The sequence below is a fragment of the Pyxicephalus adspersus genome, chromosome 7 (assembly GCF_032062135.1).
Source record: "Pyxicephalus adspersus chromosome 7, UCB_Pads_2.0, whole genome shotgun sequence".
NCBI classification, from domain to species: Eukaryota; Metazoa; Chordata; class Amphibia; order Anura; family Pyxicephalidae; genus Pyxicephalus; species Pyxicephalus adspersus.
In genome coordinates, this window is record NC_092864.1 from 33,359,847 (window position 1) to 33,375,599 (window position 15,753).

The 15,753-nt window shown below is 43.3% G+C and overlaps 1 protein-coding gene across 2 annotated transcripts in view; it reads left to right on the forward strand.

Annotated features, from left to right (window-relative positions):
• Positions 1–1,235: 1,235 nt before the first annotated feature.
• OBSL1 (obscurin like cytoskeletal adaptor 1) overlaps positions 1,236–15,753 on the forward strand; it is a 55,620-nt gene continuing 41,102 nt past the window's right edge. The window contains exons 1-5 of one of the 2 annotated variants that reach the window (XM_072418072.1): positions 1,236–1,568; positions 3,539–4,632; positions 6,669–6,935; positions 8,720–8,980; positions 11,245–11,520. In XM_072418072.1, the coding sequence (XP_072274173.1) occupies positions 3,543–4,632; positions 6,669–6,935; positions 8,720–8,980; positions 11,245–11,520 (1,894 nt within the window). In that variant the 5' untranslated portion in view covers positions 1,236–1,568; positions 3,539–3,542. The remainder of the gene's footprint in view (positions 1,569–3,538; positions 4,633–6,668; positions 6,936–8,719; positions 8,981–11,244; positions 11,521–15,753) is intronic. The other variant, XM_072418073.1, reaches the window with a different exon arrangement.

Genomic DNA, 15,753 nt, shown 5'->3' on the forward strand with positions numbered 1-15,753 from the left:
ACCTGTCACCTCATTCATCCCCATAACATTCTGTGTGCATTTACCATATGCATGGAGTTTGTCCGTAAGATCCTCCTTTATGGGGGCATCCAAAACCCCCAGGACTGCTGCTGGGTGTCACCATTATACATGATGTCAGCAGCCCTAACAGATTCAGAGCCGTCACAATGATTTTCTATAAGATCCCTCATTGCTTCTCTAATTGCTGCAACATAAAAGGCTTTGCAGCGAGGGGAGGGACATGGGAGCTGGGCCGGCACCAACAATATGTAGTAATTCCCAGAAAAGGTGGGAGCTGCCATTTGGAAGGAGGGAGGGGGCTGGGATAGAGAACTGACTACTTCTGTGTGTTCCCCAGTCTGCTGTGCCCAATATGAAGGGCTCCCACCATCCCCATGCCCAACTTCTGTCTCTGCCCAACTGCTGTGTCGATTATGAGGGGCTCCCACCATCCCCATGCCAACCTCCTGGCACTGATAACCCACTGTGCCAATTATGAGGGGTTCCCTCCATCCCTATGCTAACTTCCTGCATATGTCCACCTGCTGTGCCCATTATGAGGGGCTCCCACCATCCCTATGCCAACCTCCTGGCTATGCCCTCTTGCTAGGCTCACTGTGACGCTTTGCATTGCTGCACTCTGCATTCTGATCATTTCTTACTCTGCCATTCTTTTTTTTCTTATAGAAAAACTGCATTATTTACGACACATTGGGTGCCTCCAAAGCGCCAAGCCCACTGCGAGCGCCATACAATCGTTTACAAGCTGAGATAATTGATGTCTCTGCAGTCATAACAGGTGCCGCCCTGAGAACGAACAGAAAATCCGGTGGAACCCAGAAGGCATTCGCTGCGTTCCGTGTTACATGATACCCGTGTATATTAGTGGCGAGGTTGGTATGCGGTGCCAGGCAGCATGCTGGGACAAGCTCATGCCACACGTCCATAAACTTTTTTCTGTCCCCGTCTGGGGGGGTTGGGGCGTCCGTCAGGCTCTGGTGTGATGGATGGCAGACCACTGAAGTGCTGCGATTATGTCGGAAGTGATAGGGCAGGAATGCACCGCTCGCATTCATTAATGCCATGGGGGGGGGGGGGGGGTTGTGTTCAAACCATTATGTTATCTTATACCCAAAAAAAAAAAAAGCACGTCACCCACCCCGCATACCTATGTATACCAATCAATGGCTGGCATGGCCGCCCATGCTCCCAAGTATGAAATGTATCCCGGGGGGAGGTGTAGCCGCCTGCATTGCTTCTTTTCCACCTGTCCCCACATTGCACCCTCTCTGCCGCTCGCTCCGTCCTCTCCTGTCTGTGTCTCAGACTCAGCTGCTACAACATTTTATCTGGGGACTAAAATTAGGATTGTTTGTGGCCGAGGAGGAGCATTGCCTATCTGCAGCCGTCCGAGAGGGCATCTCAAGCAGCCCAGGTCCCACCAAGACACCGGCGACAACCCCAGCGCCAGGCTGGACTAAGAGATTCCACAATTGGAGGGCCCGGAGGGTTTTCTGGCCCAGGGGCTTCGTTCTGACGTCAGGCTGAGCTGCAACATTTCCAAGCAGGTTTGTGTGAATCCTTAATCTGTTTTATGTAGCTGAAGGTGCGGTGAGTCCGACACATTCACCGAAGGCTTCCATGGAGAGGGGAAATTGGATTCCAGATGGATGCCAGAGGATTTATCAATGCTGGTTTGTTCTACAGAGAAGGGGGGGGGGGGGCGAATAAATGGCACCCAAGTGGCACCATGATTCATTCTTCTCCATAGGAATGAACAGCAGTCGTTCCCAAAGGGTCGTTTATGATTGGTTGTTCATCAATGCATCATGACAGATTGATGAACAACACCCAGGGGCGCTTTATGCATGTCAGATTTTCCCCGAGACAAGCACAACTGTTCATCTTGGGCGATGATCTGCTGTATGTACGTAGCTTAAGCAAGAATTGCCCAATTCACAAGTATGCGTTGGTGTATTCATTCACACGACGCAATGTTTGACTCGACAATGTCACCCAACAATGCTTTTCCTGAATTATTAGAATCTTTTGGATATAACAAACCATTCTGGTTTTGTATACATTATTACAATCTCGCACAACTGCTGTAATAATGGGTTTATTTGTAAAGGATTTACGGTTCGATTCACAAAGTGAATGTATGTTGAACATTCCTCTGTCCCTATTATATAATACACACCTATTGAGGATTTGCTTTATGTGCAATGAGTGAATCTATTTTGATTTTAAATGTAAGAAATGAATTTGGTTTGTAATTGGAATCTCTGTTGTGCTTCATGCTGATAAGTGAATCTTTTTTGAAAATGTTTGGTTGACAAAGTGAATCCTCTCTGGAAATGGTGGTGGAATGTTCTAAAAATGATGCCTCTGCATTTCTGTGAATGTAAGGCTAGAAGAATATTCACCCTTGTAAATAACAGAAGCTGGCTGATATTATGGTCGGTGCTGTATGCAAACATTCCATTGTCAGCTGTAGATTACATCTGCAGACAGCTGAAGCAACGCAGCTTCCAAAAAAAAGTGAAACTTTACTGGGCAGTGTGAATACTTCAATACGCTGCACAGGCCTAGCAGAGGCAGGACGGTGGTGATTTACAAAGTGTTTTCCTATATTTATATCGGCCACAATATGTAACAAAGTACACATTGGGTCTGATTTAATGAACCTGTGTGATCTGGCAATCATGGAATGGATTTCTTAAAATTTATTTTAACTTTTGTTAGCAAATGTTTCCAATCCCGGACCAAATCCATTTAAGGTTTGCTGGATCACCCAAGTTCACTGATGAAAGAATATCTTCTCAAGTCTTAGAGAACTTTATTAAATCACGCCCGTAGAGTCTAAGTGTCCCTCATTGGGAATAAAACCCCCTCTGATCCGTTTTTCTCTTACACATAGATGTTTTCCCATTGATTTTTCATGATCCACTTGCAGGTTCATTTTTTTGGGGGTAGAGAGGTGGACTAAGCAGGGGGTGCAGGGAGCTGGAATGCTGTGCCAAGGGCCTCACCTGTCCATACATGGGGGTATTCTTTGCCATTCTGTATATCCGTCTGATTTATGAAAGCTCTCCAAGACTGGAGAAGATAGACTAGTATGGGAGAACCTGGGTGATCCAGCAAAACATTTTTGCTGGACTAGATGCATTCTATGTTTGCTGAATCACACACCGTTTGCTGAGAAATCTCTACATGAATCTTCCGAAGACAATAAAAACATTGCAGGCCAAGCTAAAAAGTTGACTGGACACCATTGTGAGCCCACATTTACAGCTTCAGTCTACGGGGGTAAAAATAACCTGTATCGGGTCATAGCCAGCTTTGTGGGTACAGATGACGGACAGATGCCACCTTGGTTGTTCTCAGGTATCTGCTCACCCCTGGATTTTCTGTCTGTGAGTACCATAAATGTTTCTGCACAGAATATTTTAGGTTCGGGATGACCTTGTTGAATTATTTTGACTTTCTTGTGACTTTATTACAAATTTCTATTAATTGATTTCTTTTTTGTTGGCAGACAGATGGCAGCTGTGTCTCTTCCATCACACAACTCCCACGTGGCTCTGGAAATGCCGGGGAATGCTCCGCGCTTTTTGTACTTCCCCCGCTCCGTCTCAGCTCCCATCGGCACCCACGCTGTCCTGAGATGCCGCATAAGTGGGGACCCCCCACCTTGTGTGCTATGGGAACGTGTTGGGAATATCCGGCTTGAATTGGGCGATAGGTGCTACACACAGCAGGATGGAGATTGGTACCAATTGGTGATAAGTGACCTACGCTTGGAAGATTCTGGACATTACATGTGCAGGGCAAGTAACTGGGCAGGGGAGGGCTATGCTGGAGCTAAGCTTACCGTGACACTCAACGAACCACGTACTGGTTTGCCCACTGACTCACCATTGTCTACCAAGTACACCACAAATTCCATGACAGAGTCTTCCCAGCCAGAGCTTTCTGTGGAGGCCTCAGCTGTTGGTCAGCAACTGACCGCCAATGATGATCACAATGGGGGCCAAGACTTCCAGCCACATTTTATACTTGTGCCAAGCTCGCAAAGGCTGACCCGTGGGCAAAGTGTGGAGTTTGCTTGTAGGGTATCCGGAAAACCAGAGCCTGTAATTCGTTGGGAGAAAGATGGACGGAGCTTGGATGAGATATGCGATGGATCTCATTACCGCTTATCTCCTGACGGTCACACCTTGTGCATTTCCCACGTCCGACCACCGGACGCTGGTGTGTACGTCTGCCGTGCCACTAACCCTCTGGGGCAATGCCTTGCCGCAGCTGTCCTGCTGGTAGAACCAACACCACGGCAAGGGCCAGAACCTGTCCCGGGAGACCCCCCTGCCCAGGTAAAAGTGTTCACGGTTAATGAAGGGAAGCATGCTAAGCTTCGCTGCCTGGTGACCGGAAAACCCAGGCCAGAAATTGTCTGGCGTAAGGATGGCCGTACGGTCAGCCCTGGTAGAAGAACTCTCATCTACGAGGACAGAGATGGCCATTTTATCCTCAAGGTTCTGTTCTGTCGGCAGCAGGACCGGGGCTTGTACGTGTGCGGCGCCTCCAACTCAGCTGGGAACACACTGAGTGCTGTCATGTTACATGTGAGAGGTAGGTTACTTAAACTATCATATTCTTTAATGGGCAAAAAAATGGCACATATGGCACAATCTGGAGGTATGCTGTAATATTCAAGTGTTATCCCCATACAATAATCACCAGGTTATAATATTTTCTATTGCTGACAACTTCTGAAATCATGGTTTCCTGCCAATGCATCACAGGAAAGCAATTAAAGTGCATTGCCATGCATTATTGTAATGCAGGCGTTTGAACCCCCCAGCCCAATAAAGAAATTTAATATATATCAAAGGGGTTAATTACCAAAGCAGGCACAGCGGTAATGTTGTGTACCAACACAGTGATCACTATGATCGGTTATTCATAGCGATCACAGGATTAGCAGCCGCATTACAAAGCTCCTGATCCCTGGCAGTACACAAACAGCAAAAGGAACAGTTGGGCAGAAATAAGAGTGTCTTGATCTGATGTTCATTGTACATGGCACTGAAGCGCTTACATTTAATTAAAACTGTTACGTAACCAATAATGTATTTTTTTACACCTATGTATTGTGATTATTTTATAGACATTTGCCATAAATGCCCCTCAATCTCTGATGATGTATAGATTTGATCCTTTATTTACAAGATAATGTGGGTTTTCTTGCATTACTTGCCAATTCTAAGCTCCCCGTTACATTTTAACAGGAAGCAGGACTTTGACAAGGCCAGCCTATAACTTTAGCACCTTTCTAGCCACCTTCCCATAATTACTTTATTCACTGATCCATTACCAGTTTAACCTTCGGACAATTAGATTTCTATTTTTTTATTAAGGAAACTTATATAGGATGCAAAATTCATAGTTTACTTGATTACTGCAAGCTTGCCAGCAAGGTAACCCCACACCATAGCATTTCCCTCACCATGCTCCCCAGTTGGTATTGGGTATTCTCTTTAAAATGCTGTTTCATTTTGTGCAAAAGATGTGTATTAATACCATGAGTAAAACTTTCAGTATTATTGTTTAACAGAACATTGTTTCAGAAGGTTTTTCTTTCCATGGTGTAATCTTGGTATAATCTCTATTTAATGTATGCACTTTGACCACTGTTGCAAGAGTTAACTGTGGATCCTAGAGCAAACTTTTAAAGGTTGATTTTGTTATCAATTAGCTGCACTTAGGCTGAATTTGTTAAGTTAGGAAAGTCCTGAACAAACTAGCTCATGGTTAATATTGATGCCACTCGTTATAGTTTATCATCCTTACAGTGCTATGGTTGGTTCCAAATAAATTGGCCATCTCCTTTGCCAACTAACAGATACCCAAACTCTTCTTGGAGGGCCATGGGAGAGCTCTTGTGGTCTTGGCATGATAACACCACACACATAAATAATGAAGAAAACACCAGACCATCAATATCCAATGTTTAAATAAGACAGGTACCACCTACATGCTTCCTAAGAACTTTCTTATGATTGGCACTCGATCTGAAATCCCTGATACTAATTTTGTTTAGATTTGAAGTGGTGGTAAATGAGAGAGTGTAACTACATTGTCCATGTGACAAATCCACAAGTTCATTATTTAGATTATGAGAATTAATACACTTTGTTTATTGGTGCTTCAATAATATGTATTGTTCATGTCAAGTCATCATTTCCATGGGGGTCTACTTACTTTTTTCATACAACTGTATGTCCCTAAGTCAATGAGTGAAGTAGCCATTCTGAACTAAGGTTCATTGGAACCCTAAGGTTCCTCCAGAGGTTGCTACCAGTTCTTCCAGTTGTGGCTAATTGATCTCCAATTTGATGATGATTGCATAGTTCTGGTGCCAATACCAATTGGTAAAGCCAACTGCATGCTTATTAAGGTGATATTCTCATCATCATTATTTCCATTGGCCACCAATTTAAGAGGCTTTTTTTCTCCCATTGACCCCAATAAATTTGTTTTTGCAGGGGTTCCATAAGATCTGAACATTATTGTAGGGGTTTCCCAGGAAAATGGGGAAAGCTGGTATAGAGTATCGATATGAAACTGTTCATTAATAATGGCTTGTGACTTTTCTTTCTCCACAGAGGTAGGTGACCCCTTTCCCAACCCATTTAGAGATATAGCGGTCAGAGAAGGTCAGGATGCCGTGCTGGAATGTTCAGTTCCCGAAGGTACCCGTACCTCTTGGTACCTGGAAGATCAGAGACTTCACCCTGGAAAGCGGCACCAGATGGAAGAACATGGATCCATTAGGCGACTGATCATTCGCGGAGCTCGGACGGATGATGATGGAGTCTACGTATGCCAGACACACAAAGGGGCACAGAGTATCGCAGAGGTGGCAGTAAGAGGTGAGGTCCAATTTCCAGTCCACTTGATTTCTCTTTATTTCTCATCTCTGTGTTTCCTATAGCTGTGGTTGATGCTCAGTTATTATGGGGATTACCCATTGGGTGTTGACTACTGAATGGGAGCAAGGCACAGAAAGGGTCTCACCCCTGTACCAGGTTTATGTGTATTTGGCTTGGCCAATGCTCAGTTTATAACAATTCATTTGTTAGTGATCAAATATAATATATTATCAGCTATCAGCCCTCAACATCTGTTACACCAATTTATTACATTGTCCTTTATAAACAGCTGTGATTGTGGCTTAATTTCTGTTTATAAAATGCCTGAATACAGCCCTATTTATAGCCATGTTGTCAGCTGCCATTTTCACTGAGGATCCAACAGCTTAATGTTCATGCTAAGTGCTTAAAATATGTGAGAAGAAGATGGAAACAGCCAAGGCGCCACTCTATCCGCAGCCCAGCCACTGCCCCAGAAACCATGTGAAGCAGAGCCAAATGTAAAGAAGTGGTTGGGGACACCCATGTAAATTCCACGCCATTCTATAGATGGGTATCCCCAAACACTTCTATACTTTTGGCTCTACTGAGCTATTTTAGTCTGCTGGGATTTTGCTCATTTCCATTAGGCTAATGTAAAAATGTTAGGGTGCCCCCAAAAATGTCTTGATCCATATATCCAACTCATAGAGATGACCTTTAGCAATTATATCACTTGGCCCCAGTGAAGCCATAGCCAACATTGGGCTCTTGTGCAAAACTGATTTTGGGCCCCTGTTGGCTAAGGAGGGTTCAGGACCCTTGTGCAGCATCCCACTGAGCACTTTCCCATGTCCGCCCATGCTTTGCCCCTAAAATTAAAAGGCTTTGCAAGGTTAAACCCTTCTCTGAAATCATTTCAGAGATGTACTGGTGTGAAATATTACCACTGTGCAGGAGTACAATATACTAAAGACTGGTCATGGCAGCTTTCATTCCTTGCACAGGGTGACTGGTCTGGTATCCACCCCCTTCCTGTAGTTACCCCCAGGCAATTTGTAGTCAGTGGAGCTGCTGTGCCCCTCCCACAGCAATGCCACCACTGCTTTTAAAAGCTAAAATTGGGATTTGTAAAGGCATTGAAGAATTTATTTCAATATAAGCTGCCATGCCCAGAGTTTAGCTATATTATTTTTTAAACAACATAACAACTAGCAAAGTGTCTGCAGACGTATGAAAGACGTTGTGATAATTCTTTAGTTGGTGTGATAAGGGTAAAAGAGATTGGCATTCCTGTATACGGGGCATGTTGGATGGCCAATTCTGTTACTGGCAACACTCCACCAGCCAAGGAATCTCTGAAATTCAGCTCCTGTTATCAATGGGGGGAAGCAGCTCTGACAATGGTGAGACATATGGGTGGTTCAGACAGTGAGAGAACAACAAGTGAAGTGAAAGTTCAATCTTATTTTTTTTATTACTTGTGAAAGATTTCCCATCTGAGAAGAATTACCCCCCTCTTTGCTGCACTTTTGACCTAAAAATTGTGAAAACAAGGTATTAGGGTATATGTAGAGCCAGTGTTTGATTGGCATACTGGAGGACCAAAAAAAAAAACTCCAGTGAGCCCTAGTAAAGTTTTTTTGGGCTAAGTGAGGAGTCACTGGACAGCCACAGACTCCAGTTTCCAAGTCTGCCCATGGCCACCACTTTCATCCTTCTTTTTTGAAGCACTGCACTCTTCCATTGGAGATCCATGCACCCATGGCATTCCTTATAACCTTCATGTTGTCTTCATCTTTCAGGACCAATAGTGAAAAGGCTGCCCCGTCGCTTGGAGATTGCGGAAGGTGGAAATGCAGCGTTTTGTGCAGAGACAGAGAGTGAGGCGGAGCAGGTTGGTTGGACCCACAATGGTCATATCCTTTTTGAGAATCAGAGGACAGTGGTACAGAGTTTTGGAAGAACCCACGTCTTGGTTCTGGTGGCAGTAACACAGAAGGATGCCGGTATCATCCAGTTCCACGCTGGGCTTTCTGAGTCCACGTGCCAGTTACGAGTTAAAGGTACGTAAAAGGAAAAACCAGGAGCTTAAAGGGGGCTCGTTGTTACAAAATTGTTTTAAATATTTAACATCAGGCTTAAAAATAAAAATTGTAAACAAGTGGCAATCATTATCCTATCCAAAACACAGCCCATTCCATGGAATTGGATGGCATTGGGTCATATTGTCCCAGCATTAGTCTTAAGGTCTCTGTTGGGCTCGCTTTTACGAAATGAACCATGCCATGGCCATTAGACCAATCTTACAATGGAGAATTTCAAAAAGGAAGTGTTGGATTAATTACATTATTTTTTTTAAGCAAGAAGTTCCAATATGTTGGAAGTCGGAATGTGGATGGGTTCTAGGACCACTTTAAATGAAGCCCATAAGGTCATAAAGGAGATCTTTACATAAAACACTACAGAAAGTTAAGAACCTCTGCCATATTTTATAGCTGTGTCCCCACAAGGGGGATTTTCATTCACTTTCTATCCTGAAGACATAAATGAGAGGAAATCAGGAGAGAAGCTCCACCATTGACAATCATTGGGTATCCCAACTAGGAAATTCCTACTCCTGTTTTGGTGAAAGTCATAGAATTATACGGTAATAGTCACCAGGACAGAAAGCAAGACAAAATTTCCTAAAAGTTATAAAGAACAGAAATAAAAAGACATGCAGATGTAGCTGAGCCTTGGGGAATTTACGTGGGAGTTTTTAAGCTTTTGACATATTATTAGATGGTGAACCCAAAGGTTTTCTTGGAGCTGCTTTGTGCTAAAGCAACCAACTGTCTGCCCTGGTGGACTAGGAGACCCCTTGCAAATCAGCAGACAGCAGGAGCATGTTGTGTAGGGTTTCTATTTTTAGTTTGAAAGTGAAATCCTCTTCAAAAACACTTAGACCCTCATTAAAGGTTGTATATGAACCGTAATTCAACCAGTGACCTGCCTGTATATTGCTGTATTAAGGGCATTCAGTGGGGAGTTGGCACATTCTGCATCTCAGAAGCCAATTACTAATGAGATAAGCAAATGCGTCTGTCTCCTCTTACCTCCAGCTCTGCATAATAACATGCCTGATCCCTATTACAGTTGTTTGTTATACTTACTGCATGGGCACAAGGCTGACATGTAATTAGCTGATTTGTAAATGATAGGGACTTTGACACCTGCCAGTAAATCTACTGGGAAACAATCACTTTTTATATAGAGAATGTGTATGGATCAATGTATTTTTTTACCCAGATATAATGGAATACTTATAATTCACACAATCAATATGATTGTTAGAGAATTTACATTGTTAGATTTTGGTTTTAGTTGGGCTTTTTGGCTGTCCAATCTCCTTGGTATGCCAAAGGTGAGTGGTTGTGTTGCATTTGGGATATTAATGTATCATCGAGCCACTTTGCGAAATCTGTCAACCCTATAGAAGTCAATCAAACCTCAAGTTTAATTTGTCTGCAGCTGTTCTGAAAACGAAAGCTGAAACAAAATAATTCTTATTGAGCAAAACAGAAACTTTACCTTTTTCTTGGTAGTTAAAAATAAGCCTCACAACCAGCATCAATGGGTGCATTCTGTAGACAGAGGGGCTGTTTGTGCAGACTGTGCACCTGCCTAGGGCCCTCTGGGTGGTAGATGCCCTTGTATGCCACATGGGAGCCAGACAAGTGCTGGGATCAGATCTATTTTTATTGTCCGATCCACATTGCCTTATGACCATAGTCCTAGGCATCCAAAGGCTCCTGTTTATCTGTTGGTACAGAAATGAAAAAGTGGCGAAAGCTGAACTTGTGGGCTCACAAAAGTTCTTCCCCTGATGTCCTTTGGGGGCTGCTCTTGGTATCAAAATAATGGGTTAATCTTTTGTTGGCCTGTGCCCAGAGAGTGGTGTTATAAGAAGGCAATGGCTATTTATTTTCAGATTTATGCTTCTCCCCCGCATCTCTTGTCATTTAAATATAGGTCAGGAAATACTTTGTGTATTTATGTATTCTGTAAATGTCTGTATTAAAGAGATGGTGCTTGTACAATGCAGATGGGTATGTGGGGAATAAACACAGATACATTTAAATTATCAATTCACAGAACCATAGACTGCAGTGAAGTGTATTAAAAAAGAACTCCAGTAAGCAAAATTGTGTAAAAAAAACGGGGGGGGGGGGGGTTATATCCTATATACAGCCCCATGTGGCCTCATCTATTAGAAGTAATGCTCTTCTTTACATTTCCAGCACATTTTTCTTCCTCTATATATTAATTTGTCTCCTTTCTGATGCAGCTCGTGGTTCCAGCATTGCCCCAGCCTCTGGGGAACCAGCCAGCAGGACGTTGGATGCTGGGCAGCCCATCTGTCTTAGCTGCCAGGTGCCCAGCTCGGGGGCTAAAGTGCGCTGGATGAAGGATGGTAAGGAAGTGGAGACGGGTGGACGATTCTCCCTCCAATCCGATGGCAGAATGAGACGACTTCTCATCTCATCTTCAGAATCATTGGATTCAGGGACCTATACTTGTCATTCAGCTGATGACAACATTAGCTTCTCCATCACAGTGAAAGGTAAGAAATCACACATTCATATCCTTTGACCATCTTGCCCAACCGTCCATCAGTCACCCTCTAACACATTCTACATCACCTAAATCAGACTTTCAAGGTGCCTTGACAGTGCCGCTTACAGTCTGGAGGGGGCTCAACCAAGGCTCCAGTTGTGCCCACCCTTGCCTGCCCCTGCCAGTCCCTGTTTGCTGGCATCACGGCTCCTCTTCCCCATTCTACAATTACCCTGCCTCTAAACAACCAATAGGAAATGTCATTCAGGGAGTGAAGGAAATAAACAGAGGAGTTTGGGGTCTGGGTGTCACGTGACCATGGAATTTAGATTTCTTCTTTATGTGAGTAGGCTGTTACAAGGTGCTGGGCACAGGCAGTTTCAGATGAAAAGGGGGCCTTGAGCAAATATAAAATGGGGGCCCCAAAGGCACAGCATCCCAGCTCTCTGCACCCAATGCCATTCTGACAATGAAAGGAGGAGAAGGTAGGGCCCTGGGCAATAGCCCTGTTTTCAGTACCCTAAAACTGGCCCTGCAGGGAAGTACATTGAGTTAACCTTGAGATCAAAATAGGAGTATCCTGACAATTGCATCCAGAGGTGACTCATTTGCAGCTACTGCCATATCTTTCCACCATGCTAACAAGCCAGCAGCCCTGCAATTAAAACAATTTCACATTAGAAGTCATTTTAAAAATAAATTTCCCTAATCTATCAGCCTTTGTTGTTTGGGGGCATGGATTGAGATAATGGCGATCCAACCTGGAACTAATGGGGCATGGAAACTTTATGTGATATAGATTAATTTATTGGTCCATTGATTCACACAATACCTAGCCAACGCCTCCGGTGACACAAGAAAATTATTAGAAGAGAAGCATGAAATATGGTAATTACCTAATTAGATTTGCAGATCTCCTATATGAAGCCCAAACAGTAAATATCATTACAATCCGCTGAAAGGACATTACCACATAAACCAGATTTTCATGACTGATTGTAAATTGCATCACTTTTATAAGAATCTATGTATAGGACAAGATTCACACACTTTGACCCAAGATTCACACATTTCATTATATAGGGGGGATGAGATTTTTAATGGTGGCAATCAGTGGTTTGATCGCCATGCTGTAAAAACTTTCAGAAAGTTTTGTTGCATCTATAGAGGAGAAATAAAAGGAATACCCCAAAAGGATAAGGACAAAAAATAAACTGAGAAAGTTCTCTGCATTATCCAAGGGCTGCTCACATTCTCCTCAAAGTTTACCTTGCAGCCTTTTCACCTTGCAGTATGAAAAGCTGCCACGGTCCTGTTCATTCCAATGGGAAATCCATACACATGGTTTACTCCACTGGTCCAACAGGTTCACTTTAAAGTGGACCTGAATTCAAAAAACAATAAGTCACCAGAAGGTAGTGCTAAAAAATTAATTCCTGGCTCTTGGTGGCTTTTTGTTTTAGCCCTACATTGTTTGCTGCATGCACTACGTAGCCCTGCAGAGCCGCATACAAAGCCAACCGCCAGAGACAATGGGCCTGATTTATTAAAGCTCTCCAAGACTGGAATGGATAGACTATCATGGGAGAACCTGGGTGATCCAGCAAATCTGGAATAGATCTGGTGCTAGATTAATAACAGGAAATGCTTTAAAAGAAATGTATTCCAGGGTTGTTTGACCACTCAGGTTCTCCCATGATAGTCTATCTTCTCCAGTCTTGGAGAGCTTAAATAAATTAACTTAAATGTATCTCCTGCGCATACCCAGAAGTTATATCATCAGTGGCCATCCAATGGCTGAAGAATGACTCTTGGAAGTCCACCGTGGAATTGGTGGAAAAATGGCACCTTCCCCTGATGCAGCTATGACAGGTCCTGGACCAGCCACCACCGAGATTAGTTCCTCTTTAAAGACACTGCAGCTATAGGGGTGGTAGTGTGCACAGGGAGTTAGAATGCCCCAAATCCACAGCATTCCGGTTCTTTGCAAAACCATTCATTTTGCAATCTAAGTGGTTGCATGTCCTTTTTCCAATCACATGTTAAAGCCAGCCATCATGGCATTGGAAAGATTTACATCAGTCATGTGACAAGAGCTTGTAGCCCCACCCCAGAGGAGCTGTGAATTTTTTTTTGCTGAATCTGGTTGGAAGGTTTAAAACATAAAGAAACCCTCTTACCATGTTCCATTGTTGTCCCCCGGCGTCCTGCTGGTCCCCACAGGTCCTTGGGACATGTCTTCTCCCTCCCATCTTCAGCCGGCGAATGCAGAGACATCGGTGCATGCGTGTATATATATATATATATATATATTATATATGCTACTGTACAGTTTTATTACATGTTTAACTATATTTTTATTTAAACAGATTTTTGTGTTTTTTTATTAAAAGTTTAATATTACATTTATTAAATATTGGACATATTTAGGTGAATTATGCCTAAGAATTATAGCCTACAATGAAAAACAAATTTCCATGCAAAAAAAAAATGCAATGCTTTTTGCATGGAAATACGGAGAGAATTTGAATGCTTGGGGGGTTAAAACCAAGGCCAGCCTACCTGGGGACTTACTGGTTGTTCAGCAAGGTGAATGGTGTGTGGTTGTGGTGTATTGTGCTGTGATGTGGCCACTCTGGACGCTTCCAGCCAGCCAGCCACCCTAACAATTCCTTTGTCAACCACAACAGCGGGATGACCGCAGACCCCCACATTACATGGATTGTAGCTTCCCAGGCATCCGCATTGCCTGTGATAAATCACAGCCTGCACTACACACATAGAATTACTGCATGAATGAATGCAGCTGTGTGCACGGACATAGGCAGCGGGGTGACTGGATGAGTGGAAGCAGCCAGCAGCTGCCATCTAGCATTTCTGTGGGGAAATGTGGCTTTACACATTACAACACAGTGTTGACCTCTGCCGCTAACATTTCCATTGGCTTTGAAGCACTGCAACACAGTGTGCACCTGTCTACACACCCCTGACAATTGCATGTGAAAATGTGGCTTTGTGGCTTTGATATGGCACTGCAAGCACTGTGTGTAGCTGTGTAGCCTGATGGCTGGCTGGTGTGGTGTGTGGTGTGATCCAGCTGCTGAGCTCCCATTGGTCCCTTTGGTAGGCCTTTGAGCTAAAATGTCACTCACTTCATACTGATTTGTTTTCACCAACAAAAGAAAAAATATTACATTTGTAAAGCAAACAACTTGTAAATATCAAACATTACCCAAAAGCACTTGCATCAATATGCAAATTTTTTATTCAATGAGCAATTTGATTGGTTGAATAAACAGCACAGAATTTGGCAGATTGTAGTTCCAAAAGAACTATTTTGAAAGATCATCTATGCATATTTGTAGAGGTGGGAGGTGAAAAGCCACACTTTTACTAACGTAATGATGAAATAAAAGGTTTATTCATTAATGTTACATCTACCCAGGGATTAACTGCCAACAGCTATTAGACTGCAATGGGAGATGCTCAGCTATGGGGTCCTTTAGGGCGGTCCAAGCTGCAGGAGGTGTCTGTGGGGTGCCTGCAGGAACCTTGGGGCCCTCAAGGGGATGTCTGAGCTTTATTTTTTTTATAAACATTACTATTCCAGATTTTATTTCTATATTTCAGTTGGTTCCTTAGTGGTCCAGTACCAGGGAGCTGCTCACCGAGTAATGCAGAGGAGTCAATTCAATACTAATATAAATGGAATGTGATCATGTACAGTTATGGGATCCTAGATTTCATTATCACAAGATTAGGCCTAGATCATCTCACCCAGCCAATATCACTTTTAAAGGGAGTGAATGGATGAAAGTGTAGAGGTTTATGCTTAGTAATACACCCAAATAATTCCCTATCATACATGTTATTAGCCATTTGGACCTTTTTTACATTTCTGGATGTACGATTGCTTGTTCTTTGTTAAATATCTTTCATAGTAGGAAGGGTGTCTGATGATTTTGGGTGGTATGGGTGATGTCATCATGATTTTTGACAAATTCCAGCCTATTATGTTTTTAAAATTGTTACACAGTATTAATATAGCGCCAACATATTACGCAGCTCTGTACAAAGTCCCTACCTCAGTCTAATGTCTTTTCTGGGGGAAGCTTAGTAACCTAACTGCATGTTCTTGGAATGTGGGAGGAAACCAGGGAACCCGAACCTATCGCTTCGCTCTTAACCCCGCTAGTTGTAATCCCGGGTGGGACAGTCGGACATGCACAAACCATAGCTG